This window comes from Poecilia formosa, unplaced genomic scaffold (genome assembly GCF_000485575.1).
Source record: "Poecilia formosa unplaced genomic scaffold, Poecilia_formosa-5.1.2 Scaffold123, whole genome shotgun sequence".
NCBI classification, from domain to species: domain Eukaryota; kingdom Metazoa; phylum Chordata; class Actinopteri; order Cyprinodontiformes; family Poeciliidae; genus Poecilia; species Poecilia formosa.
In genome coordinates, this window is record NW_006800062.1 from 1,627,457 (window position 1) to 1,655,376 (window position 27,920).

The following is a 27,920-nucleotide window of genomic DNA, read 5'->3' on the forward strand; positions in this document are numbered from 1 at the left end:
TCAAGGAAAAGTATTTTTTTTAAAAGTTATTCCTGTCACCACTTGTGACGCGGATGTTTTTATTTGTCCTGAATAACTTTTTGTTTTAGGACAGAAAGTGTGCTTAGCTGTAGAAAGTGCTGAGCTGTGACCGAGTGATGCAACATGGCAGCAACTGGCAGGTTTCTGTCAGCTGTTATTAGGATCCACGGCCGTGGACTGGACACGGAGGGCCAGAGGACACTATCTTGTATTTCATCTGTGCTGATCGGAAAAGAACCAGAGACAAGCCCACGGTTTAAAAGCCGAGGATCGGATGGACGTAGCAGCCTGGACCACAGAGATCCAGCCTGGAAGGAAGGAGGCGGTCGGTCAGGCAGCTCTGCCCGGCTCAGGTCTCTTTCTGTGGGACTGGGGCTTTGCGGAGCGGCGCTACTGGACCGCTTAACGGAGGATCAGGTGGATTCAGAGGGATCTCCAGGATCCAGCAGCTTTTTAAGACTTTTTCTGCCCTCTGTTCAGTGCGCCTCCCCGTTTAGACCCGACAGCCCCCGCTTCAGATACAACTTCATAGCTGATGTGGTGGAAAAATCCACTCCAGCTGTGGTGTACATCGAGATCGTGGGCAGGTGAGTGGGCCTGAATAATCCGATTTTAAGGGTCGCGATTCGATTTAGATACGATTTTTGATTCAGAAACCAATTCTTCTTATTCAACTGCCCAGAGATTCTAATTAAATTATGTGACTGACAAGAGGAAAAGACACAATATATTCAAACATATATTTACAGAGGTGGGCAGAGTACCCAAAAACTGTACTCAAGTAAGAGTAGCACTACTTCAACATATTTTACTCAATTAAAAGTAAAAAGTAGCCATCCAAGAAATTACTCAAGTAAGAGTAAAAGGTAAAAAGTCGACCAAGACTTTTTACCAAATACTTTGGTAAAAGTTAAAAACTTTGGTAGACTTTTGGTACCAATACTTTGGCAAAAGTATTGGGACTGAGTAACTGATAAAATTATAAATCATCTAATATCTAAAAATTACATAATAAATTGGAACAAAATGTGAATTTATGTCTAGGTTTTTGTATTTTAAAAGACCAGAATGACAATAATTCATATAAGTGAGAAAAAAATAACAAAATCAGGCAAAACAAAATGTTTCCAAATCATTTTCTTTCAATATGAGCTGAAAGCAGCTTCTGTGTTTTGTTTTGTTTTTTTCAGACATCCGTTTTCAGGAAGAGAAGTCCCGGTGTCGAACGGCTCGGGTTTCATCATCAGCAGTGACGGTCTGATCGTCACCAACGCTCACGTCGTGGCCAACAAGAGAGGCGTCAGAGTGAAGCTAACCAACGGCGACACGTACAACGCCACGGTGCAGGATGTCGATCCCGGCGCAGACATCGCCACCATTAAAATCACTTCAACTGTAAGGAAGGAGTGAAAATAGGTGCAGTGCAGCGCTAACAACAAAGTCATTTAGCTTTGATTTTTCTCTTGCAAACTTACATTAATGATTATTTAATAATGATTAATCAGATTTAAAAAAAAATAATCAAACCACTGAAGTCTTCTGTTTACACGGTATTTAGGAAATACATTAAAAGATGCAAATAATTCGATTTAATTTAATTGAATTCCCCTTTGGGATCAATAAAGTATTTTTGAATTACTTTTTATAAATCAAAAACTATAAATTCATTAAATAGCGTTCATTTGTAGCAGGATAGCGAAAATATATTTTTTTACAGTCTGTATACTTTAGTTAATGATTGATTACTAATTTACTTTACAACTATTTCAATAATTGATTAATCACGATTAATTTGATTTAATCATTTCAGTTCCAAAGAAAATAATATTGAACACTTAAATTTAACTCTGTTATCTCAACATGGTATTTTGTATATTTGTAAGTTTTAAACACAGGAGTGGGTCAGGATAAGATTATTGCCAGATTAATCTGGTAATATCAGATTAGCAGATTGTTATATGATAATCTGGATTAGAAATTAAAATTCTTATTATATACTTATTACATTTTTATTTATTGGCAGCAATAAGCCATAAGATGATCACTAATCCTGAATAAGAATCCTGGTCATGTCACTAACAGATAATTAAAGTGTAATATTTATCTAATCAGAGATTATCAACAAAATATTGGAGTTCTTTTACTTTCTAAAGAGAAATAATTAAACTCAGTGGTAGAGAAACGTTACTAAAGCTTTTCTTCGCCTCTTTTGTGTATTTTTTTCCACTCTTGTGAGCAGAAACCTTTCCCCACGCTCAAACTGGGTCAGTCATCGGAGGTTCGTCAAGGAGAGTTCGTGGTTGCCATGGGGAGTCCGTTTTCTCTCAGGAACACGATCACGTCGGGGATCGTCAGCTCGGCGCAGAGAGGAAGCAAGGAGCTGGGCCTGTCCAACTCCAACATGGATTACATACAGACGGACGCAACCATCGACGTGAGTGGTTTCAGTATTTATGCTCTTCATTTAGATGTTTGATCAGCCATTTTGCTGCAGCGCCGCATCAGGGCCCTAGATAGAAAAAATAAGAAAAGGGAGGGTAAATTTCCACCAAAAAACTGACATTTTGTAGGAAAATCTCAGAAATCTTGAGATTAATCTTAGAATTTTTCTGGAACAAACAAGATTTATGAGCTTGAAAAGTTCTAGAAAAAATTTAGACATTCTAAGATTAAATGTAGAAATTTTCTTTAAAAAAAAACAAAAAAAAACAAGGACATTTCTGAGCTAGAAAAGCTGAAAATTTTATTAAAAAATATTGAAATTTTTTCTCAAAAAAATTAAGAAATTCTGAGATTAATCTTACAGATTTTCTAGAAAAGACAAGGAAATTTCTGAGTTGGAAAAGTAAAAAATTTTCTAGAAAAAACATGACATTTTTAGAATAATCAAAGAAATTTTCTTGGAAAAAAACAAGAAAATTTCTGAGATTAAAAAGTTGAAAATTCACTAAAAAAAACTACATTTTGAGATTAATCTCAGAAAATTTCTAGAAAAACAAGAGAATTTAGTTTCAAAAAGAAAATAAATTCTGGATTTCCCCCCCAATTTTCTGAGATGTATTTCTAACAAATAAATCTGACATAAAAGACGTCCTTCTTTGATGTAGACATTTTCTGAAGTAAATTTCAAAGCAGTTTTTTTCTAGCATATTTTCAAATTTATTTATATATTTTTTCTAATTACCTTGCCCTAATACACCGTCGTATTTCACTGCTTCACCATTTTGTTCCTTTGATGTTGTTGAACTCGTAGGAAATGGCAGCCTTTTCTATGTTTGTACCAGCTTTAATAAGCAGAAGTTTAAAACTGTTTTGTATTATTCATCTTCCACATGTTAATAGTTTCTGATTTGATTTGGGGTTTTTCTGTTCGGTGGATTCTTCTTGTCACATCTGACCCTTTCTTTTGTTTGTGTTTATTTTAGTTTGGAAATTCTGGAGGTCCTCTGATTAATCTGGTGAGTCACAGTTTCTGTTTAAGTATTTGTCACACTCAGCTGGTTTCTCAGTTATGAGGAAACCACATCTAATCTCCATTAACATCCACCCATCTGTGCAACGGAACAACAAAATACTAACAGATAAATAATAAATATATGCAGTTTTATGAAGTCAGTAGAGAATCTCCAGCAGGTTTCAGCTTCTATTTATTTGGACTTTTAATTCAGGTCAACTCTACAACAAAATATAAGGGTCAGACTAAGATTTTCTAATCTTTGTGCATTTTCTTCAGGATGGGGAAGTAATCGGCATAAACACCATGAAGGTCACTGCCGGAATCTCATTCGCCATCCCGTCTGATCGGGTGAAACTTTTTCTGAGTCAAGCAGCAAAAAGAAAAAGTAAGAATACGATACTAAAACAATGTTTCTGTAAAAACAGTACAACAACATCCAGCTGTTTACTGACTCCCTTCCTCGTATTTCAGCCTCTAACGTTGGTGACTTGAGTGTGAAACCTCGGTACATCGGTGTCATGATGCTAACGCTAACACCAAGGTAAAAGCATCATTAACATCCTGCAGTGATGGAGACCTAAACTTGTCTAAAGCTTATTTTCTGTTTCCAGAATTATAGCGGAGCTGAAGATGAGAGACTCGTCTTTTCCTAACGTCAACCATGGCATTCTGATCCACAAAGTCATCCCCAGCTCACCAGCCAGCAGGTAAACCTCCTCTCTGACTGGGGTTGAATATCATCGCATAAGATTGCTATATTAAGGCTGTATATTTTACAGCAGTGTGTCCTTTAAGTCTTAAATTTGTGTATCTAAAATTAAGGCCTTAAAACATAAGTTGACCTTAAATACGTTAATCACAGGTCTTCATTTTGTTGTGGCTGGACTATTATGTTAGGCAAAGTTTGAGTAGCACACATATCTTCATAACATTCTGTGGCTCAAGGTAGGTGATGCTATGCTAATTAGCTGCTAATGTACCCTTGCTAGCCAGCCAGCTAGCTTTTTTGCTATCCTTGATTGTAATGCAGCTAGTTCCCCCAACCGTCCCTTATATTTATGGTACTTTTGGTTTTAATTTTGACTTTCTAAAACATGCCAATGCCCATAAGTTATTTAAAATCACAGCCTTTAGAATGGATGGGTAGCTGTTCAATTGACGGTACACTTCTGTTAGCTACCAAAAAACCCACAGTAGTCACTAAATATAATTGAAACGGACAAAAACTAAAAATTCACAGAAAATCAAACCTTTTGAAATTTGAGCAACATAACTTCAAAGAATAAACAATTTTATTGAAGTTCAACAGCTAAGAATGCTTTAATATTTTTCAAGAAGAAAATACTCCCCTACTATGTCTCTACTACACGAGTAAATATTTTGTCTATGAGGACTTCGTTTTTCTGAGGGTTCAGAGCGCAACTAGTCAGTTTTGTTGACTTATAATTTAGAAAGTACTAGCTGCGTTTCTGTTAGCTGGGCAGGAGGCTCCACTCCTTCTGCTGTGGGTCTGATTCAGGGTCGAAGATGTACGGTTGTCTAACTGCGCATCTGTTGGCAGCCATTTTCACATGGGAGTGTAAACGTTGAGTTGGGGGTGTGGCCAGCAGCAGCTTATTTGGATTTAAAGTGACAGAAACCCTAAAACAGCTCAAAATAGGCTGAGCTGAGCAGAAAAAAAATCTCATCTAATAATTTTGTGTGTAAAATGTTAACATTTTTGTTTATGTTCTGATTTAACATGAATTGGTATTTATTCAGATTAATTTTTAAATTAGAATAAAAAGTGTGACCAATACAGATTATTGGGGCCATACGAAGAAAAAATAAGCCATAATACCAGAATAAAGTCATTCATAATTTTATTTTCTTAGCATCCGAGATCATAAATCTGTAAAGCAATACAGAGTTTGAATAAATCAAACCAGAACTCAAAATATGCTTTACTTCTTCCTCAGATGATGAGGAAAATCTCCAACATGTTTTCTACATAATGAAACCAAGATAAAGTTGTAAGTGTGTAATAAATAAAGGTGTTTCTGCTGCATTATTTCAGAGCTGGGATGCTGCCAGGAGACGTTGTGTTGGAGATCAACGGGGTCCTGGTGAACACCTCTGAGGAGATCTACAGGGCCGTCAGGAGCAGCGACACCATCAACATGGTGGTGCAGAGAGGAAGCGAGCTCTATAAACTCCAAGTCACCCCCGAATACATCGAGTGACGATGCTGGTGGCCAAACGTTTGCCATGGAGAAAACTGTGAAACTTTATGCATTAATGTGAACATCTTTATTCAGATAGAATGAAAGTTGACGTGTGGACATATTTGCAGCTTTACTGTTAATTTCCCAAACGGATGTCAAATATTTCTGGGTTTTCCTGCTGATTTCAATATTTGTACAACAAGCAAACTGCGCAGGAAATCATGAGCAGTTTTTAAAATAAAAGACTGAAAACAATTAGGATTTTTTTTATTAAAGCCATTTATTGTTAAACAGCAAAAACAAAGCATGAGAGACTCAACACTATGGCAAGGAAGAATGGTATTTAAACTACCATTTAACAGAGCAAATAAGCCCGTCTGGTCACAACTGTTGCTATGACGACAACGATTACACAAGGAAAGAAAAATAGGAAAAATCGCACCTATTCGAACTGCTTTGAGTTCCTCAGACTCGGCAATAAAACATGAAGTCTGTTCATGTAGAAGAGAAAAATAATCCCAATCCTGCATGAGGGAAATAAGTGAAAAAAGTGAGTAAAATTGAAGTTTCCCTGTCATATGTACAGCAACACACACGCTTACAGTAAAGTAATAAAGTGACATGTACTGGACTGCTACACAGTTAAATGTAATTAGCTCACAGACAGCTATTAAAATGGAGAGAACATTCAAACCAGTTAAGGTTCAGAAAGATACGATCACACTGCAAAAACTATAAGTATTTTCTGCAAATATCTTAGTATGCTTAAATTAAGAAAACTAACTTACAAGTAACTTTTCAGCAAGATGAAAGCTTGTTTTAAGTCTACTACATAATATTATAACATGGAGAAAATGTCTTGTAATAAGTGAAAATCTACCAATGAAACCAGTGATTTTTATCAATATAAAGGGATTAAATTAAAACTATTTCCTATATCTTGCTGAATATTTACTCGCAAGTCAGTACACTTGAAATAAGACGATACTAAGATGTTTACACTGAAAATGAGAAGAAAAATACTTTGATTTTGTGTTTTTGCAGTGCAGACTTTAGGACTAAAGACGTCAGTTTGGTACTACAACAAGTATGGGAAGAAAAAAAACATTTCCATTAGATCTACATCTACTTTAAAAAGGCTTAATATATATTGCTGGTAATATTTTTTTCTTTAAGAAAATATAAGTTGTGCGACTGAAGCTTACAATACACTGCTGGCAGTAACGCCAGGCTCTGTGGTGACCCGCTGGAGAGGGGTCATCGGTGAAGGCGCCATGTGTGGAGAGACTCCCCGGAGGAGGAGGAAGAGGAGAGGAGGAAGAAATGAGAACGAGTTGACATCTGACAATCCCTCAAACTGAAACCAAGATGCTGCTGTCGCCGTGGAATGCTGCAAATATCACATAAGGTGCACAAACAGCAGCCGGACTAACGTCAAACTCCAACAGATGCATAAATAAATGGCAGTGGGGGTCAAAGGGCAAAAAGAAGAGTCACAATGTGAGGGCATAATTGTAGTGTCCAGTCTAGTCCAGAAGTGAAGTCCTGACTCAGATGACGTGGTCCAGAGCGCGTAGAAGCTCCTCCCCCTGCAGCAGGTACTGGCGGCCCTGCAAGGGGGCGTTCACCTCGCAGTCGTAGCTGGTGAGCTGCGGCAGCGAGAGGAGGGAGCCGCCGCCGTCCGAGGTGGTGCCCAGCAGCCGGCTGGCCAGATCTGGACCGGAGAGAGTCCCGTTAGCAACAGCTAACAACTACTCTGACGATTAATCGATTACTCTGACGATTAATCAACTACTTTGACGATTAATCGACTACTCTGACGATTCATTTGATGTTTGACTGTTCTCACTATTAATAAACTGTTCTGACAATTAATTGACTAAATTGACAATTAATCTACACTTTTGACAATCGACTATTCTGGTGATCTATTAATCTGACGTTTAATTGGGTTAAAAAATTGGCACATTCCACAAATTTTTCTTTCATCACTTAAGCCTTTTTACAAAATATTTTAAAATCGTTGAAAGTAGAGATGCACCAATCCACTTTTTTCACTTCCGATACCGATATCTGAGGTTTAGCATCAGCCGCTACCTAAAAACTTTGCTGAATTTACTTGTTTTATTTTTAGTCAGACATAAATGTACTGAATTACAAACTTATTTGACAACTCTGCACCAGTACAGTTAAATACACCAATAGCTTCTCAAGTTTGGTCAAAGACATAAAAACAGCTTTAATTTGTTCAGTCGGTGCAATTGGGAGATTAACAGCTAATATAAAATAAATAAATGATAAACTGACAAAAACAATCGACTGGGCAAATGTAAAACTAAACTGCAACAAACTTTCTTCCAAATGGTGCAGGAAATATAGTTAGGAATTATAAATATAATTTGAAATAAGTGATAAAGTATAACATTGTTTAGAGCACCACATAGAAATAGACTGAGTAGATCTCCCTTTATGCATCGAGAACATCGTCACTTATACCTGATCTAGAATTTTCTGCAATATCGTGACCAATACGGACACTTATATCGGATCGGTGCATCGCAAATTAAAAGACAAATAAATAATTCAATTCATTTAAAAAAAAAAAAAACATTTTAGGGCTTAAATGCAACAGGTGAGTGAAATCGGACCAGGTGAGATTAAAACGAGGAGTTTTTGGTGAAACATTTTCAGACAAACGTCTTAAATGCAAAATGTGTAAATGTTTTGGTTTAATTACTGCTACTGACGTTTTGTTCATTCATCAAATGGCCTTTTTAAGTCTTTATACTCCAGTTAACGATTAATCGATTATTAAATCATTTGACAATCATTTCAGTCGTCGATTCATTACGATAAATCGTTTCAGCCCTACGGTTTCCATGTTGTTCACCTGAAGGCAGTAGAAGAATGGTCCTGGTTGCTCCCAGCTCTGTCGCCTTCAGCTTTTTGCCCTTCTCAGGCTGCTCTTGGGTCAAAGATCCCTGAAGACGACAAACGTTAAAAGTTTAAACACCATCCTGTAAAAATGAAGCTCGTTAAATCAACTCCCTGACCAACCTGTTCGATGATCTCCTTCAGTTCACTCAGCTTTCTTTTCCGCTGGACGTTCTGAGCAGCCAGATTTCTGAGAGGAACCTCTTTCTCCGGCTGTGCCACCCTGAAGTTCAACAACATCAGCCGTTACCATGGTTACTGACTGCCGTCTCAGAGCTCTGGTTTTAAGACTACGTTTCCCAGAATTGAAGTCCTCTTAAAATTACTACTATTCTCCTAATATCATGACCTTATTCTGGGACTACTAAGACTTTTATTCTTGTATTATTTCAACTGTACACTCATGTGACTATTCTCGTATTACTGTGTCTGTATTGTAATATTATGACTTTAAGTTTGACCATTAAAATTAGTCGTAAAGTTGACCTGAATTGAAAGTTCAAATGGATAGAAGTTGTAAAACAAGATGGCCGCCTTGGGCGACATCACTCTGAACTATGGAAACCTAATAGTTAAAATTTTCAAAAAATAAAAATTTGATTAATCGTTAGACAGTCAATTAATCGACATTAAAAATAGATTAATCAATAAATATATAAATTTATAGATGTCTATTTCTGAATAGACTTCCATAAATGGAGCTGGGAACACAATTTAGAAATAAAGACCCACCAGAAAATGAAGCTTTTCCAGACTGGATGGGAATCAACCGCCCTAAAAGTTCATCTAGAAGAGAAAAGAAAAGTAGTAACCTGTTTGCCGCCACAGTGGCAGGAGGGGGCGTGCCGACGGGTTCTGGTGGAGCCGGAGAAGCCGTGCGACTCTCTGGCGCGCTGAACGGAGAGCTGGGATGGCTGTGGAGCTCCGGCGTGACGAGAACCGGGCAGCTCTCCAGGGCTTTGACTGGTCCACAAGACAGAGGCTCGTCAGGGCCGAGGCAGGGCAGCTGGAAGTCGTCGTCCATGGAGATGTACGGAGCGAACATCTCCAGCTCAGAGTCCTCCATCGCCTGGAGGGGGAGGAAATTCATGTTCATACAGCTAAAGGTTATTTTTATTATCGATTAATCCAGGAACGTTTTGCTCCTGCAGCCAAAACCGGCAAATTAAAACTACAAAATTCACTAAATAAAAAAATGCAGCAGCTTCGATTTTCCCCCCGTTTTTTAGTTTTAGATGTCCAATAATGAACAACATTTTCATTTTGGTTGGGACCTGATCAAAGTAATTTCAAGGGCCACAAATGGCCCACTTGCCACACTTTCAGCCCCCATGGATTGATCTATCGATTATTCTGATGATTAATCGGATAAATAAATTGGTATTCTGTACATTTTTCATTTATATAGTATACATAAAAATACACAAAAAACAAATTCCTTTTTAAATAATAAAATTGTCATTTATTGCCTAAAATGCAACAACATAGCATTCCTTGATCATTGTTTTTTTTAAATCTTAAATCAAAATTTTATTTATTTATTCTAATTTTGGCCTAATTACTGCAGTAACCAGGTTATTTCTCAATAGTTTTAGTCTGTATACTGCAGTTGATTACTAAATTAGTTGACAATTATTTCAGTAATCGATTAATCACGATTAATCGTTTCAGCCCTACACATATTGTTTATAATTTCTCATTTACACCCGAGATAAGGAACTGAAAACCACAGAATCTCCTGATCTTTACCTCCGTGTTGAAGGGAGTTTTGGGTTCTGGGTCGATGGCAAACAGCTTCTCCACCAGGTCCAGTTTAAAGTCTGAGTTCATTTCTGTGTCCATGGGGAAAGAGAAGCCCAGAGGATTGTCAACCTAAACAGAAACGGCTGCAGGTCAGTTCCTGTTCAACATGAGGCTCAGGAAGAACTTCAAGAAGTCAGAGTCGTACTTCTGAGGGTTTGTTGGGGGGTTTAGAGGACAGCGCTGGAGCAAAGCTGTTAGGTTTTGCCTCCTCAGCGGAGCTGCTGGCGGGCTCCAGGGGCTCGGTGGGCGCCAGAGGAGACAGAGGCAGTGGCAGCTTACCACCTGAAGAGGGCAGCATCACGTCGTTGTAGAGAGGGACGTCCTTCAGCAGGTGAGTCTCTGACTCTGTGCCTGAAAACAATCAGATCGTTTTAACTAACCGGATTGTAAACAGTCAGCTGTGCTAAAATGCGAAAAACGATTACTTTAGTAATTGATTATTAAGGCGATTAATTGGATAAATTCTGCAGATTTTCATTTAACCACTTAAGCCTTTTTATGCAGTGTTAGAAATACATTAATAGATGCACTCAATTTCAGACAATTACTTTGTTTTTTCAGCAGATTACCTGTTTTTTTTAGTCTGTATGCTCCAGTTAACGATTGATTGCTAAAGTAGTTGATTTATTTTTTATTTTTTCCCCAATAACCAATTAATGGCGATTAATCGTTTGAGCAGTAAATGTGACTACGCACCGGGGCGGCTGAAGTCCAGGGAGATGATGGTGTCCCCGGCTGCCGGCGCCAGCAGCATCAGGGCGTCTGGATGCCCCTTCAGCAGGTTGTACAGACAATCCTGCTCCTGCTGCTTAATCACCAGATCCTGGAAGTTTAGGTGCAGCTTCTGCTCCGGGGTCTCCTCCTCCTCTTCCTCATCGTCCGCTTGGACAGCCTCGCTCTTCTTCACTTCAGCCTGGACTTCATCCTGCTGCTGCTGCTCCTCCTCCTCCTCCTCCTTCTTCACCGGCTTCATCTCCTGTGTCTGCTCCAGAGACAGGATCAGTTTCTCCTCCTGGATCCCGCTGCAGGACAGAACGATCAAACCAAACTGAGCTTCATCTCTAGTTGCGTTTTTCAAATTAAAATCTGCCAGTTTTGAAGCGTTTCAGGTACCTGAGCACAAAGTTGACGCAGACGACGCACTGAGGCTGCGAGTTCTTGTTGTTGTAGATGACAGTGGCCTGAGTTTCGACCCACACAAAGCCGCCTCTTTTCGCCAGCATCCGGTACTGACCTGTGGTGACCTGGCCCTTCGCAAACACTAACAACAGAAAACAAGATTCAGATTATAAATGATCATAAACATCAAATCCTGGGGCACAAACAAGGTCATAATCATTATTCCTGTATTTTTTAATTTTCTCTGAGTATGGCACTAATAGTCCGAAGTAAAAATCAAATAAATAACAATAAATTAAAGAGCTGATAAGAAGTGGATGTTTTTGTTGAGCTTACAGTGATGGTGAGTCTTGGTGAGATAGTCTGAGTCCAGCGCATGGTAGTACTCGTACACAGAACGGTTCAGCAGGTCCTCTGGATCGTAACCCATCAGCTCAGTGATCCTGGAAACAAACCATGTGTTGCAGTACCGCCGCTGGGCACCAGATGTCGCTACTGGACCATGACAAAAACAGTCCTGACCTCTCGTCGCAGTATGTGAACTTCATGTCCATCGTGTGGCGGCTGAGGAAGGTCTTGGTGTCCAGAGGAACCTCGATGTTGGAGGGGTGAGGGATCGGGTCGCAGATCAGAACCAGGTATGGCACCGGCGGCTCCTTGTGGCCGTTGGCGCTCTGCTCGCTGCTGTGAACGCGCACGTGACCCGAACAATGCAGCACCTGCAGAAAACCACAGGAAAGTCAGATTTCTCCTCAAACAGCTTCAAAACTAACATGGAGGATAAATGAGCCGGGCTAGGACGACTTTCAAGTGGTCAAAAGTCTGGAAGAACTTAAAAGATATTTTTGAAAAAGTTTCGATTAGGACTGAAACAATTAATCTGATTAATCAATTATTGAAATGACTAATTTAGTAATCGATTAATTGCTAAACTGCAGTATGCAGACTAATAAAACTGTAATTTGCTGAAACAACACACCCAGAGAAGTCAGTAAGTCAAAACTGTATAAAATATATATGTATTTTTTTCACTTAAGACAAAAAATGTAAACATGTTCTACCCAAAACTTGACATAATTTTAGCTTCGTTTGGCTCAAAAAATATCTCACTAATCATCTTTTGATTTCCAATAAAAAAAAAAATTAATCCTACAAACACCCAGTTATCTTACAGATACAGAGGAGCAGCTCGATCTGCAGAAAGTTTTATAAAACATAATTCATATTCACCACAACTGAAACAGTTTCATATCATCAGGTTTTGTGTAGGAATTAACTACATTTAGTTACAACTACTTGAATGTTTTGGAAAAAAATTACTTTTACTCCATTGTACTTTTTACTTTAGTAAAATTTCTGGATTTTCTACCCACTGAATGAAGAACAAACATGTTTTAACCAAAAATCCACCAGACCCAGACACACACCTGCAGTTTTTAATTAAAAGAAACTGATTTGGAAAAACTTTCTCTAGCCTGATTTTTTGTTATTTATATAAATTATTGTCATTTTGATATTTAAAATACCAAAATTTCCACAAAACTTTATATTTGGGTAATTTTTAAACATAAAATGATTGATAATTTGATCAGTTACTCAGTACTTGAGTAGACTTTTTACAGAATACTTTTTATTTTTAAGTAATTTCTTGAACAGCTACTTTTTGCTTTTACTTTAGTAAAGATATTTTGAAGCATTTTCTCTTTCTTGGGTAATTTTTGGGAACTCTACCCACCTCTGGTTGTTATGCAGCTCCAGTTTTGCAGCCATGACAGCTGCAGTGAAACAGAAAAGCTTCAAAGCACTTTCTGAAAGCTTAATGTGATTTTTGAGAGGATAACCGAGTTACCACTTCAACCTGAAGCTTTATTAAAATCCTCCTTTTCAAAATCTAATCAACCTGCAGCAGGAGACAGATTGCTTAAATCTTTAATGCTTCTCTGCAGGTATTTCTCTTTGCTTTACCTTCCACGTGGCGGACTTCACGTTGACGGTGCGCCCCCGGCTCGTCAGCGTGCATTTCATCCGCAGAAAGAAGTTGCGCTCTGTACTCGGTTCCTTGACTTTCTTGGAGCCTGATGGCACAAAAAAAAGAAAAGAAATGGAGTCGGTTAAGAGTCGTAAAAGAGCAACGAGGGTTTTTATCTCCAACTACCAACGGTTTTATGGGTTTTCTTTACAACTGCAACCTGCTGATCTCGTTTGCATAAAGAGAAGACATAAAAGTTTAAAGGCTTTGCTCTGTGGCGAGACTAAAAAAAGAAAAAAAAAAAACAGAAAAAGGAAGTGGAGTTGCAGCTACAACTCAGTCAGATTTAAATGAGACGTGAAACTAGAGATGCACAGATCTAAAATCTATAAGTTTGATCCCTAAGGGGAGATCTATTCAGTCTAGTTCTATGTTTCATGCTCTGATTCATTATTTCTAATTTCACTTTTTTTAACCATTTGAAATAATGTTTGTTGGTTTATTTTTACGTTTTGTTTTGTCAGTTTCAGTTTATTTACTTTAAAATGGCTTTTATACAACTAATTCCACTGACTGAACAAAGTAAAATAGATTTTTTTGAGGTTATTGGTGCATTTAATTGAGCTGTACTGGTGCAGAGTTACCAAATAAAGGTGTAATTCATTACATTTAAAAATAAAACAGGTTTCAAGTCAATCCAGCTCCGTTTTTTCTGTATTGTATTGGATGGACTGTTTTAAATGTCAGATATCTGCATCGATATCGGAAGTGGAAAAAGTGGATCGGTGCGTCTAGAAGAGAGACTTGCTCACCGCTTCTGTAGACCAGCATCTCTCTCAGCTCCTCCTGGTCGCAGGGATGCGTGAAGTCAAACACGCTGTGTCCAATCAGGTCGAACTGCAACATTTCAGGCAGACATGAACGAGTTATTTCACCTGCACTGCAAAAACACAAAATCTTACCAAATATTTGGTCTAATTTTTAGTGCACCTGAAATAAGACAAAACTGACCTATAAGCAACTTTTCAGAGTTTGTTTTAAGAATATGCATCCTTACTAAATGTAGTAAAAGTCAAATTATTGTTAGGATTTTAGTAATTGCTAAGTAAAAATAGATAATGAGGTCTTGCACTGCGAAAACGCAAAGTCTTACCAAGTAACTTTGGTCTAGTTTGTAGTGCAAATATCTCAGTACACTTGAAATATGTAAGCCAGAAATACTGGCTTGTTTCAAATTAATAATTCCTTAATATTAATGAAAAAGTGCTGGTTCCATTGGCAGATTATTTCACTTATTACAAGATATTTTACCCATGTTATATGCAAAATAATCTGCCAGTGGAACTAGGACTTTATTTAATCAATATAAAAGGAATTATTTTATTAAAATAAAGCTTCAATGTCTTGCTGAAAAGTTATGTATAAGCAGGTTAGGTCTTATTTCATGCTTCCTAAGATACTTGCACTAGAAACTAGACCAAAAATACTTGGTAGGATTTTGTGTTTTTGCAGTGTTTATGACCTTGAAGTGTTGGAAAACATGAATCATTTGGTCTCCATTTATTTCCCAGATTTCAACATAAAGTCACGTGAAACGGACCGACCTGTGCCAGGCCGAGGCACTTGTTGACGTTTTCTGAGATGTAGATTATGTCTCCGTCTTCAGACAGAACCACCAGGAAGCCGTCTAAGGCCTTCAGGTAGGAGCCGTTTAGCTGGATGTCCAGCTCTGTTGTCTCCTCTGCCACTGGCTCATCTGGAAGAGATAAGGAGGCAAAAAAAAAAATAAAAATTAGATTATGCAACTGTAACCAGAAACTGAAACGTTTACTCACATGGCGCTGAAATAACCGACTGATTTATCTGCAGAATGAAGATATTTGAGTTGATTTTCTTGGTTATTTACATTTAAACGTGTAATTAGTGTGTCAATGTTGGCCAACTTGAATTAGTTTACTGTGATTTTTCTTTTTCTAGTTTTACCTTCTTGATTATACACAAAATTTTAATTAAATCTATAAATCCTTAAAGATCAAAAACATGAAAAAAGATCTTGGACTGCTGTCTTATTAAAAGAAAAAACAATTTTAAAATTTTTATGGTCGAGTTGTTGGACAGATTTTTACTTTGTGGTCGGAGGGCCGATCAGAATCATTTCAACGGCCACAAACGGCCCACGGGCCGCACTTTGGACACCCCTGCTCTATGTGATCAGGGCTTATACTGAGATTACTTTGCAGTTAACTGAATTTATTTATAAATTTTTGTTTTGGGCTCTAAAGAATCTCCAAATTGAGTTAATTTTGAGAAAACAAACTTTTATCTTGAGAAAACCATCAGGAAAAATATGGAAAACATCCGCTCTGCTTCTGCAGCTTTGTGGTTAGAAACCATAACAGCCAAACAAATTCTGATTAGAATATTAACAAAAATAAATATAAAAAATCTTAATGTATTATCTAGCATGTTTCAAAACAATTTATTTGCTTTCTCATTTAATTTTCTGACCTAAAAACTGATTTTTAAAAATATTTTCTCTTTATGAGAGCACAAAAACTATAAATAAAAGTAAATAATATGATTAAGTGGATTTACTGTGTCCAGTTTAGTCAAAAATAATCACATTTCTTCATGTCTTTGGTGCCAAGAAGAAGATTATTTCTGGACCTTTGACAGCAGCGACATTCAGTCATAGAAAATCATTTTATCATAAAAAAATACGTTTAACTCCATCATGACATGGCGACATCAGCCACATCACCTTTGACCCCAGCTGTTGACTGAACCATGGAGTCTGCTACCATCTGCTCTACAGGTTAATATGGATGAGTAAGAAAAGAAATGCAGATTCTGCGTTTGTAATCATAGCCGCTGAGCCGAATGTTTCGCTCTGATGCGTTGGCGCTTCGCCAGCGGCTACTGACCGATGCAGAGCAGCTTCTGCATGCGCAGGTAGCTGATGGTCAGCCTCATGACGGAGGCCTTGTCCAGGTTGGAGCTGGTGCTGTGGGGGATGGGCAGCTGCTTGGACAACTCGTAGAAAACCTCCGACTCCTTCCCGCGACGGCATCGCGCCGCGTCCCTCGATTTCTCCTTCCTGCGCTCCGAACTCACCCTGCGTGGAAAAAGGCCGTGGATCAGTCACAAAAACACGTTCCGGGTTCCTCAACGAGTTTGGAAAGACGCAGAAAATAATCGACTCTACAGAGAATCGCATTTCCTACTCGATTCAAAATGCTCAAAGAACAATTTCAGAAAATGTTTAGTATATTGAAGATGGCATTATGCATCCACTCACCCGCTGTTCATATCGCAGATAATTATTTGATATTTTGCTATTCAAGAAAAAGCCAGGCAGCTAAGCTAACCTAATACACAAACCTATTTTGTTTAAATATAAATTGACAGAATTAGATGCAGAATGGAAAATAAATCAATTAAAATGAGCTCAATAATTTCCATTTGCATAATGTATTATTTTTCTCTCTTTCTACCAAAAACTGGAGGATAAAAGACTTCAGTAAATGAAAACAGTTACTTTCCAGGCTGTTATGTCAGGATTTTATTGTTTTTATGTTTGTTATGCTTCAAATACTTTAAGGTTGATCTTTATTGTACAGAGCTTTATGATTTTATGTCTGTGAAAAGCGTTTTATAAATAAACTTTACTGACAATCTGGTGCTTTGATCTCTACTAATCTTTTTTTTAATGAATTTTGTTTACAGGCACTTTATAATTTATTTATTTGTTGTTCTTTTATTTATTTTAGATATTTAAAATGTCTTCCAGTTCCAGTGTTAAAATGTTCATTAGAGTTTAAAGTTTATTCTTTGAGAATGTGTTCTTGCATTATTATGACATTACCATTATATTAGTTAAAATGTCTCAAAATTACAATAGTATCGTTTATCACAATAACTTCTGGGACAATTATAGTATGTGTGGAACCTTGTAGAATTGTCTTGAATGTATTTTCCTCATTAGTCACATAATTTAAACGATCTTTAGACCGATTTAACTGAAAAATTGGTTTCTGAATCGAATAGTGACCCTAAATAAAAAAAAATTGGAATCCAAATTTGCATCTCTAGCAAACAGCTACAACAAAACAGGATCTTCAGAAACATCATCAACCCACAGATGTGATTTACCAAAAGGAAAAGCGCAACACCAATCGTCGTGACATTTCCAGGAAGAAACGGAGAAGACAGAAACCTGCAAAGTTCTGACAGATTAATCACATTCTGCAGCATCAATGACCCCAAAAAACAAGATCTCCAGATAAAAACTTTGCAGCTCAAGACGAAAAGCTTCGATTCTTCCCTTTTGATTCTGAAAAGCTTCGATTCTTCCCTTTTGATTCTGAAAAGCTTTGATTCTTTCCTTTTGATTCTGAGATTTTACGGCACTTCAGAAACCCCATTTAGACGACACTGGAGCTGCACCAAAACCAGAAGTACAACAGTTTAAAAAGCTCTCTGCAACCAAACGCACATCCAATTAAAATCGATCCGGTGTGCACCAGCAGCTCTGACCAGGGGCGTTGTTGTTATTCTGAAACTGGAGCAGCTGATTAAAATTAGCAGAGCAACAGGAGACTTCAGGTTTAAAAGTGAAACTTTCCATTACACACGTGTGATGTTCTAACTGCTCTGCAGATAATTGGTCTGCTGAGATTAAAAGATTTTCAGGTCTGCGGCTTTGCTTCTCAGGAAGTCGCAGATCAGCTGCTGCCAAACATCTGGCAGATGCTACACAACGAGAACACACTTTCACAGCTTCGACTGTCAACAATCATTTAAAACTAGGGCTGCAACTATTATTTTAGTGATCGAATAATCGATTAGACTGTCAATTAATCGACTGTTCTGGTGATTAATTAAATAGAAATTCAGTTAGGCACCTTAGCCTTTTTATACAATAGTAGAAATACATTAAAATATCCAAGTAAACAAATTATTCCATTCATTTTTATACAATAAAATGAACATTTTATTGAAGAAAATGCAATGACAGCATTCTTTTTGCGTATGCTAAGACATTTGTAGCATCTGCAGCTAATAAATATTCATTACGTTTGACTGAACATCAATACAGTGTATAGCTAATCTGGTGATTATTAATAATTGGGTAGCAAAAGGTACTTTTAAAAAATGTAAATCAAGCTGAAACTATGCTACTTGAGGAGTTCTGGGTGCAACATATTTCCAGGAAGAATGTAAAAAAAGTTAAATCTGCAGTAGGGCTAAAACAATTAATCAGATTAATTGTGCTTAATCGATTATTGAAATAATCATCAACTAATTTAGTAATCGATTAGTTAACTGGAGTATACAGACTGAAAAAAAGGCCAATTGCTGACAGAACAACACTCAGAGCAGTAATTAAGTCAAAACTATATGAAGAAAAAATATATTTTGCATTCAAGATGCTAAAACATATTTACAGACCAAGACTCGTATCCTACATGGAATATATACATTTATGTTTATATACCGTTTATCTTTTAGCAAGCTGTCTTTTTTTGAGTCTGTGTGCTCCAGTTAATGATTAATCAATTACAAAATTAGTTGACAATTATTTCAATAATCGATTAATCACAGTTAATCCGATTAATCGTTTCAGCCCTATTGCAGATTGTATTTCAGAGCTACAATGATTTGCAGCTTCCTTTCCTACAGAAATCAGACTTCTTTATTTTGTAAAAACATTGTTTTGTTTATAATTGTCCAGGTAATATATAATCAATAACCAATTCATCACGATTAATCAGGTCAATCGTTCCATCCCTACTTAAGCCCTGTATTTTTCCCCCTCACCTCCAACCTGCACTCTCATAAAAACACATTCATATTCCACTGCAACCTCAGATTACACTGTGAGCTGGTGGCAGACCCGGGAGGCCATTTTGTGAAGCTGCTGTCTCAGCCTAATAGTCGACCTCTAAACATCCTCAAGAACTTTGGCCTCACAATAACAGCTGATAACTGCTGGCAGGGGTTCAAATTAAAATATTTCAGAGACAGAGATGTTATGAAATAACCTGAAACATTCCACTAACCTATAAATCTACTTATAGCAACACCAGGTGACTTGATTCCTGTGAGGTCAAAGCACCAAAAGGACTCCAGATCAGGTTTTTCCACCTTGCAGACTTTCAAACGTAACGCTTTTAATAAGATAGCAGTCGGATGCAGTAAAGACAAGAAGCTATTTCTGAAAGCCAGCCTAGAAGCCCGTTGTTACACAACAGTAATAATCCAGTCGACCTCAGCCAGCGGCTCTCCACTTCACATTTTTTGGTTTGCAATCCAACCTGCGTCAGCAAATACTTTATTTATCAAGGAGGGTTGAAATGTAAACAAAGTTTGAACTCGCAGATGTGACCAAGTGGATCAAAAGCTGCGGGAGGGGGAAAATAAATAAAAAATACACCCCCCCCCATGAGAATCACCTTGACTGTTGTTTCCAGTGTTGTTTGTGTATTCAGTTACTCTGTGCTGACCTGCTTCAGAGGAGAACTGCTCTCCCTATCGCTCCATCCTGCTTACAGTGATAAGAGTCGTCCCATTATATAACCCAAAGTGTAGAAACACTGTTGCACCCACAAGGGAGCAGACAAGGACACAGACAATGGGTTTTTCTGTGGTGTAACTATCAGGTAGATCAGATTAGGTTTTCCAGGAAACATGGTTGCCATTTACGCCAAACAAACTTATAGAAATTATAAGAGTTTGGTTGAGATTTAATTCAAAATTTGAAAAATACTCGTATCAGATTTATTATACTCAAATAATAAATCTGAAACCAACAGAGCATAACTGCAGGGTTTCCCCCAGCCTGGGGGGCCATCAGGCTTTACTTGTGCCCCCAACCAGGCTAAGCATTGCTTCTTTTTTTAAGTTTTTAAAAAATGTTTGCAGTTTTTAGACGTTATAGTTGGTGTTCAGGTATTAATCTTCCAATAACATAATTATCAAGTAATATTTCCAAACTTCCTGTCAACTTTAAACATTTTTAAACTCAAAAACACGGTGGGCTGTTGGATGAATGACGGCCCAACCACCAGGCTTAGTAAGTTTTCTGGGGGGAAACCTTGATAACAAAGAACTGCCTGGCTGAGGGAACAACACTCTTCAGTGTGGATGGCTTTGCTGAGGGAAGAACAGTGAAAGCTCTCTACTTTCTCTATCAGTAGCTCCATTTGCATTAGCCTTAAAATTGCACAATTTGACGTTTCAAACATAAATTCGCCTTATAGAAACAAGGCAATTTCGAAAAAAAACTCTTGTTTTTTATATAAAGTTTTGGTGATAGGATGAAGTGGGGTATTTTTATTGTTTTGAAATTGATGTATTTCGCAAAACTGTAATGAAAACACTTCTTTCGCATCATGAGTCATGTGATCAAACCAGATGTTGCTACTGCGGGAAAAGACAAAGACGGCAGTAAATATAAAGAAGATGACCCTGCATGTTTTTTAATGACTTATCACTTAAACAAACTTATTCACAAGTGAGTTTAATTGAGTTTCTAATTTAATGGAAACAACACAATTGCAAAACTGTGTTTTTTTTAACTGTAGCGGAGTAACAACAAAGTTCTACGCAGATTTGTAATGGAAACGCAGCCAGTAAGTCGTTTGGTAAATTAATTCAGCAGAATTGATTTGCAGCACTTTGGAGCTCTCACAATGACTTTTAATAATGTCAGTTATTTTATTTAGTCCGTTAATAAAAGAATAAAGAACCAATACATTTTAAAAAAAATAGATATGTGGGTTTTAGCAGTTTTTCAATAATAATGTTGAATTTCCACCAATGAATGATACAAAAAGCACCAGTAAAACGTTTTCAAATCCACTTTTTTTTTTTTTTTATAATTCACCACCATTATGTAGAAAATGTATCCATCCTCTTTCTGAAAATGTTTAACTTTATTCAAAAACCTTAAAAAAGGAATGTTGTAATTTCGGATATTTATCAAAAACTAAAAGTCTAAGTCTATTAGAAGGAACATGTAACATTTGCATCTAAAAGAGTATTTTTAACTGGATTTAGGATAAAATGGCTTACAAGAAGTGTTTTTACCACAAGGTATTTAGACGTGTCAAGCTAGGAGAGAGAGCAGGACTTTCACTAGACAACAGGAAGGCTGCAGTTTCTCTAGTTTTAGTTTTTCAAACCAAATGTTTGGAAATGCTGGCAGATTTTTGAAGATCTTAAAGGTAAGGTCCATATTTAACTTTGCTAAAGATTCACAGTGGCTAAGGTTGTTTACAATTAAAATATTTACCCAACAGTGAAAGCTTCACGCCGACTGCTTTCCTACACACACTGTGCGACATCACCTCTCTTCCTAATATAAATAATTAATGACCACCCCCAAAAGGGAAGCTAAAAGAAAGAACAAATAAAAATAGGTTGATGTTCTTCTCTCTTACAGATCAAAACGAGATCAAATCTGCCATAAACCTCATCGCTGCAATTTGCAAAACGAGTAAAAGTTACTTTAAAGATAGTAATTAATGGGTTTTTTATGTTCAAAAATGTCAAATGTTGATACGAGTAGCACTTGACTTCAATTTCAAACCAGTTTTTAGTTCTGCTTTTTTGAAAATGTACCAGCTTCTCTTTCCTTGCATCATGTTGCCTCTAAACTCAGAAACATGAGTTTAGAGGCAACTCATGTTTCTGAGTTGCTGAAAATTGCTGCATCTATGGCAGCAATTTTCTTGCTGCCATAGATGCAGCAAGAAAATTAAAAACTATTTCTAAAAAAAGTCTTCAAAATCATAGTGAAAACAATTCTGCTATTTTTATGGTTGGTTTTTGTGTCCTATATGGCCGTGCACATAGAAAATGCAGTAAAAATTACCATTCATGATAATTTCTGACACATATTGGTGTAAAATATCTACTTGTGTGTGATTAAGGAGTCGAATCCTTCCTGATGTAAAACATGCAGACTTAAAATTAAGCATCTGTTTATCCTTCTGAACAATACAGCTGCTGCTGCTACATCCAAAAAACCACAAGCTGGGATTTAAGGACAGCTTAATCCAACTGACAAACACCAACAGTAATCTGAATTATGAATCACTCAGCAAGTCGAGATCACAAGCTTTCAGTTAAACCGTCGTAATGTACAAACAGAAATCCTTTCAGTTCCCAAAGTGTTACCATCGAAAAAAAAAAAACTTTCATTTTTAACCAAATTAAAACTCGACTGAGGGAACAAATGAAGTTTCACTATAATCTGGAAATTAGTAATAAATCTATTAATCGCACAATAAATTAAAATAAGCTCAATAATTTCCATTTGCTTGATTTATTCTCTCTCTTTGTACCAAAAACTAGATAACAAAAGTCTTCAGTCTGGTCTCGACTAGCTTTTCTTTTGAAGGATAATTTGTTTACAGATACATCATAATTAATGTTATTTGTCGTTTTGGTTATTTATTCTGGATATTTAAAATACCTTCCAGTTCCAGAGTTGAATTGAACCATTATATTAGTTGAAAATGGTCTCAAAACAACAATATTATTTATCGCAATAACTTCTGAGACAATTTATCAGCCAGCAAAATCAGTTACATATCGTAGCAACTTCTTAAACGTTTAGTCAGCTCTGCTGTTCATTAATAAATAATAGATAAATCTGTACAGTCACTAAAGAGTTAGGCACAGATAAGAGATGCAATGCATATCAAAAGTGACGCTTGAACTGGAAAAATAGATTAATGTGTGCATAGATTTTGTTCAACAGACTCTAAAGTCATCAATGTGAGGAAGGAAAGACGGAGTTACATTTAATATCATCCCTACTGGACGTCAAACATAGTTTCACCATGCATCCTTCCTAGCATTGTTTGAGACACCCTGACCTAAATTTATCACAGATCAACAAGGTGCAAAACTAGCAGCTTTCTACTTTAATGTCTGTTACTGAAATGGGAACTGAAGACGCCCAAATTGGTTGTTTTTCATCAAAATGTATGTTTATATTCTCTAAAATCTCATTAACGCGTCCCATACTTAGCTCTAACGTGTTGAACAAAAGTAGGTCATGTGCACACATTCATCAAATCAACCACAAACCAAAACACATCTGCTCTGCGCCCACAAGAACCGGGTTTCTTGATCGTGTCGTAACCCGCCTGCTGCCTGAAAGCCTCTGAGCAAGCTGCTAATTGCCAGCCATTGAGCCACCACACACTTGGCCACTCCTATTGACGTCAAGTCCCTGTGATTAAGGGATGAGATGAGTCTTACCAAGACACCTCTCAGAAACCAGCTGAAACTGCAGCGAACCAGCCTGCAGCAGCGGCCCAAAACCCAACACGTATTTATTGTAATCAAAGTGGATGTTGACCCAAACAGACGATCAGTTTCAGGTTCAGAAAGCGGCAAGTTGACAAAATAAAAACCCATCAGGCAACAGCTTGGGATGGAAAGGAAATTATCTGCAGGCCAATCTGTAACTTTTTCTCTATGTGGGAATCTTTTTAACTGGTTTCCTCTCCATCTGTTCTTATCTTTTAGTTTTCAGACTTTCTTCTTTTACTGCTCTCCAATTTGAGATATTTGCTTTCATTACACTTTGTTTTCTCTCAGTTCTCTAAAGGTCTGGCATTAATAATGCTCAAGCCTGTTGCAATAAGCAATTAATCACATGATAAATTAAAATTAACTTAATAATTACCAGTCTCATTATTAATTTTTTAAAGGTAATTCTGTTTACAGAAATGTAGATTATTTTGGATTTAATTGAAATGATTTATTTTCTTTAAAATTAAATATAGTTTAAGAAAAGAAAAGAATATATACATCTTCCAGTTCCAATGTTCAACTTTCTCTACAAAATTAAATTTTTTTGCTCTTTGACGGGTCAATTTGCATAATCAATATTTTTAAATAGCCTCAAAGCAGCAATATTATCGTTTATCGCCATTTTTTGGCTAATTTAACGCCTAGCTAAATTTACTATCTACTAATCCTGCCAACAACTAAACATTCTCACTCTTCTGTTTTTAAATTTTTACTTTTAACCAACATAGAAACATAGAAAGGATCTGTTCTACTGCTTCTCTTTTGTGCCAGGTCGCCTGGTTCTGGTTCTGCTGGAGGTTTCTTCCTGTTAAATGGAAGATCTTCCTTTCCAGTAGCTGTGTTTCCTTTACAAATGTGCGCAAAACTTTGTCAAGAGTTCGCTAATGATGGAAAAATTTTTTTTTGCAATTGTGTTGCTTCCATTAATTAAGAAAGACAATTAGAAATCAAACGTGACAAAGTTTGTTCACACAGTAAGTCATTAAAGATGCACCAATCCTCCTCCAACCACTTCCTGTCTTCTTCATCTTCGTGGTTTCAATCAGTGGAAACATCCTGTTGTTGATTCATGCGACTCGTGTGATGTAAAAAAAAAAAAGTGTTTCCATTGTAGTTTTGCAAAATACAGCCAAAAAAGACTAAACACCAAGAATTTTTATCAAAAAATGTGTTGTTTTTTTTTTCAAAATTGGCATGTTTCCATTAAGCAAATTTATATTAAAAATGTTAGATTGTGCAATAAATGCTGCAAGTCAATCTTATGGGTTCCCTTAGAAAACTTTTGAAACTAATTTGAATAGACTGACCCTGACTCACTGTTTCATAACTATCTGAAATGTTTGTGTGATTAAATTTAAATGACTTTTTCTCTCAAGATGATGTTTTTAATTGGACTAAATTGAATTATTGTGCACATTTTTTACAACTTATTTGGTTACAACTAAAGGTGCAAAAATATTATTGTGGCCCTCGGTTTGCCTCTTTTACTGATGGCGCTCTGAAAATCCAATTAAAGGAAGTTTCTTCTGTTTTTGTCCACACATTTTACCCAAACATCCTCCCATGATTACTGTACAAACAAGCTAGAACTGAGAATATGTAGCAGGATACAGATTTGAAAACAGTATGTTAAACTTAACACCTCTCCCATGACTTTATAGTTTCAGCATGAATAAACAGGTTTCCCCATTCTACAGTCAATATTCATTGAAAAAAATGTATAAAACCAACACAGCTCAGCTCAAGTTACATCTGATGCAGGCAGCCAGGCCTGGCTAATATTTTGAGGAAACAACTACCCGTCTTTAGAGTTGAGATTGCACCATTTATGTTTCCAGCATTGTATTAAAGATGGCCGGATTCTGTCAAGTGAGACGAATCAATTCAAACAAAACTGTCAAAGATTTTTCTGATTTACGAACTTTGTTTTTCAGTGTTGCCTTGGAATCATGTCCCAGCAAAATGTTCAAATAGTTTGAATATTCAAATCAACAACAAAAGTCAAGCAAATGCAAAGCCAAAGGATTTTGTTAGTCAGTGTCCACCTAAAACTATAATTAATGCAACAACAACCAGTATTTAAAGCGTAAGAAAGCTTAGCTGGTTTGTGATCAGTAAATATAAGATCTGGGGTTCTTTTCTCCTTTTTGAAATGATTATTGTAATTTGTGACAAATTTGTATCGACAAATACATCTTTCAAGGTTTCTCCAGTGTTTTATAAGCCTGGCAGGCCACCAGGCTCTTATTGTTTACCCACCAGGCTTAGCTTAGCATTGATTATTTAAGTTTTTTTTTTAATATTTGCATTTTTAAGACTTTATAGTTGGTGTTCAATCTGCCAATAGCACATAATTATAACAGTGGGTTGCTGGATGAATGATTGCAAAACGCCCCAACCACCGGGCTTAGTTTAGTGTTCTGGGGGAAACCTTGATCTTTTGTGCTTTTTCCTAATATCTCACACTTTTTTTTTTAAATCAGAAATGCAACATCCAGGATTTTCATGATAATGTTGATTTAAAATACGTACTTTATCATCAAATTAAAAGGGTTCCTTAATAGATAATAGGATTGTCAACCATTTATGAATAACATAATAATAATAATAATAATAATAATAATTAACCTTTTACCTGAACTAAACTCAAAAAAAGTATTTTAAATTACATGCTGGGGATTGGTGCATTAAAATGGATTACTTTGGATGCATTTAATTAATATGCACAGAAAAAATGTATATGTTTTTGTGTTGAATCTCTAGCTAATTGATTGGTTTCTTTAAATTTACACCTTAAAGAAATGTCTCTATACATAAGCTACATAGAAATGTTGAATGCATAGACAAATGCATTAAGTTCAGTCTAAAACTCGTTTATAAGCAGTTACTAGTAGTTAACCTCTTGGGGATTTGATGTGAAAAACCCCTTGTCTGAATCTGGCCTTAAACTGTTGTATTATGCTGAAACTCATTCACCTATTTCGGGAAGCTTCATCCGCTAAGCACCTGTGGTCAACATCTTGGCCTTTGGCACAACGTCAGCAGCCGTAAATAAGTTGTTTCTACCTTTTACTGGTGAGCAGATGTAATCCTACTAACAGAATTAACTTCTGCCTATTTTCAGTGGCTAAAACAAACAAAAATCCGCTTTTAAACTACTTTTTTGATCACACCTAAACTTAAAACTGTTAATATTTCAGCAGAAACTAAACACAGCTGTTCAGTGAACGCTGTCAAAGCCGCCACATTAATTCAAACATCTGCACAGATGAGTTCTTGGCTGAATACCGTCAAACAAATGTAAATAAAGCTCTTGTTGCATCAAGGCTAGCGCAATAATACGCAGAAAGCAGAAAAAGGTGACTAAAGCCTTAAATCAGACACATAGGTAAACGGGATAAACTGAATAAGCAATTAAGAATCTGAAATTAATATTTGTTAATGGTAACTTGTTTAAAATATAGTTTTTAATTGTGAAAAGCCGCTGTTAGCCGCATGCTAAAATGCTAGTCGCGCTAGCAGAGCACCGAGACGAATGAAGAGGAAACTAGCTCTTAACCTTGAAATTAAGGCCGTAATGTCACGCCTGGCAATAAAACGAAATCAAAACAAAACTCTAAAGCTCTCAAAGTGCCCTAAAAACCAGACTAACCAAAGAGGGCAGCATCAGCTAGCCGAGACATTACCTTTTCTTTTCAGGTATGATCGCTGTGTCCATGTCAGGACGGTTGGGCTGGAGTCGAGCCTCTCTTATCAGCGTCAAGCTGGACCCGCTCGCGTCGAGAAATCAACCAAAATGTCACTTTTTTACTGAAGTTACCCCGCAAATCCTCGGGTAGATCACATAAGAGTTCCTTCTGGGGTTGCTTAGTCCAAAAAAATCAAACTCTTCTCTGCTGAAAACGGAGGTTTTTGGTTAGTTTTTGCGAACAGAAGAAAAATAGTGCCACGCTGGATAAGTGCTTTTTACCGAGACAATGTTGCCTCATGAAGGCTCCGCCCGCTGCTGCCGCGGGGGCGCGCAGTCACATGATTGTTCCACAGCGGGAACGCGCGCCGTCCATTCACAATAAATACTCTC

The 27,920-nt window shown here is 37.0% G+C and overlaps 2 protein-coding genes across 2 annotated transcripts; one reads left to right on the forward strand and one right to left on the reverse strand.

The window, feature by feature from the left end:
- The first annotated feature begins 6 nt into the window (after positions 1–6).
- LOC103144266 (serine protease HTRA2, mitochondrial) lies at positions 7–5,936 on the forward strand. Its single transcript, XM_007561162.2, has 8 exons — positions 7–608; positions 1,212–1,416; positions 2,261–2,455; positions 3,447–3,479; positions 3,755–3,863; positions 3,950–4,019; positions 4,090–4,185; positions 5,535–5,936. The coding sequence occupies exons 1-8, from the start codon at positions 145–147 to the stop codon at positions 5,698–5,700; spliced, it is 1,338 nt and encodes a 445-aa protein (XP_007561224.1). The 5' UTR covers positions 7–144; the 3' UTR covers positions 5,701–5,936.
- A 9-nt stretch (positions 5,937–5,945) lies between these two features.
- LOC103144267 (hypoxia-inducible factor 1-alpha-like) lies at positions 5,946–27,841 on the reverse strand. The gene is made up of 15 exons (XM_007561164.2): positions 27,526–27,841; positions 16,432–16,622; positions 15,112–15,263; positions 14,320–14,404; positions 13,504–13,613; positions 12,061–12,257; positions 11,875–11,981; positions 11,533–11,680; positions 11,116–11,441; positions 10,565–10,770; positions 10,366–10,488; positions 9,429–9,685; positions 8,740–8,839; positions 8,573–8,663; positions 5,946–7,396 (listed from the first exon to the last, which is right to left on the reverse strand). Exons 1-15 carry the CDS (start codon positions 27,555–27,557, stop codon positions 7,233–7,235), a joined length of 2,289 nt encoding a protein of 762 aa, XP_007561226.1. The 5' UTR covers positions 27,558–27,841; the 3' UTR covers positions 5,946–7,232.
- Positions 27,842–27,920: the final 79 nt, after the last annotated feature.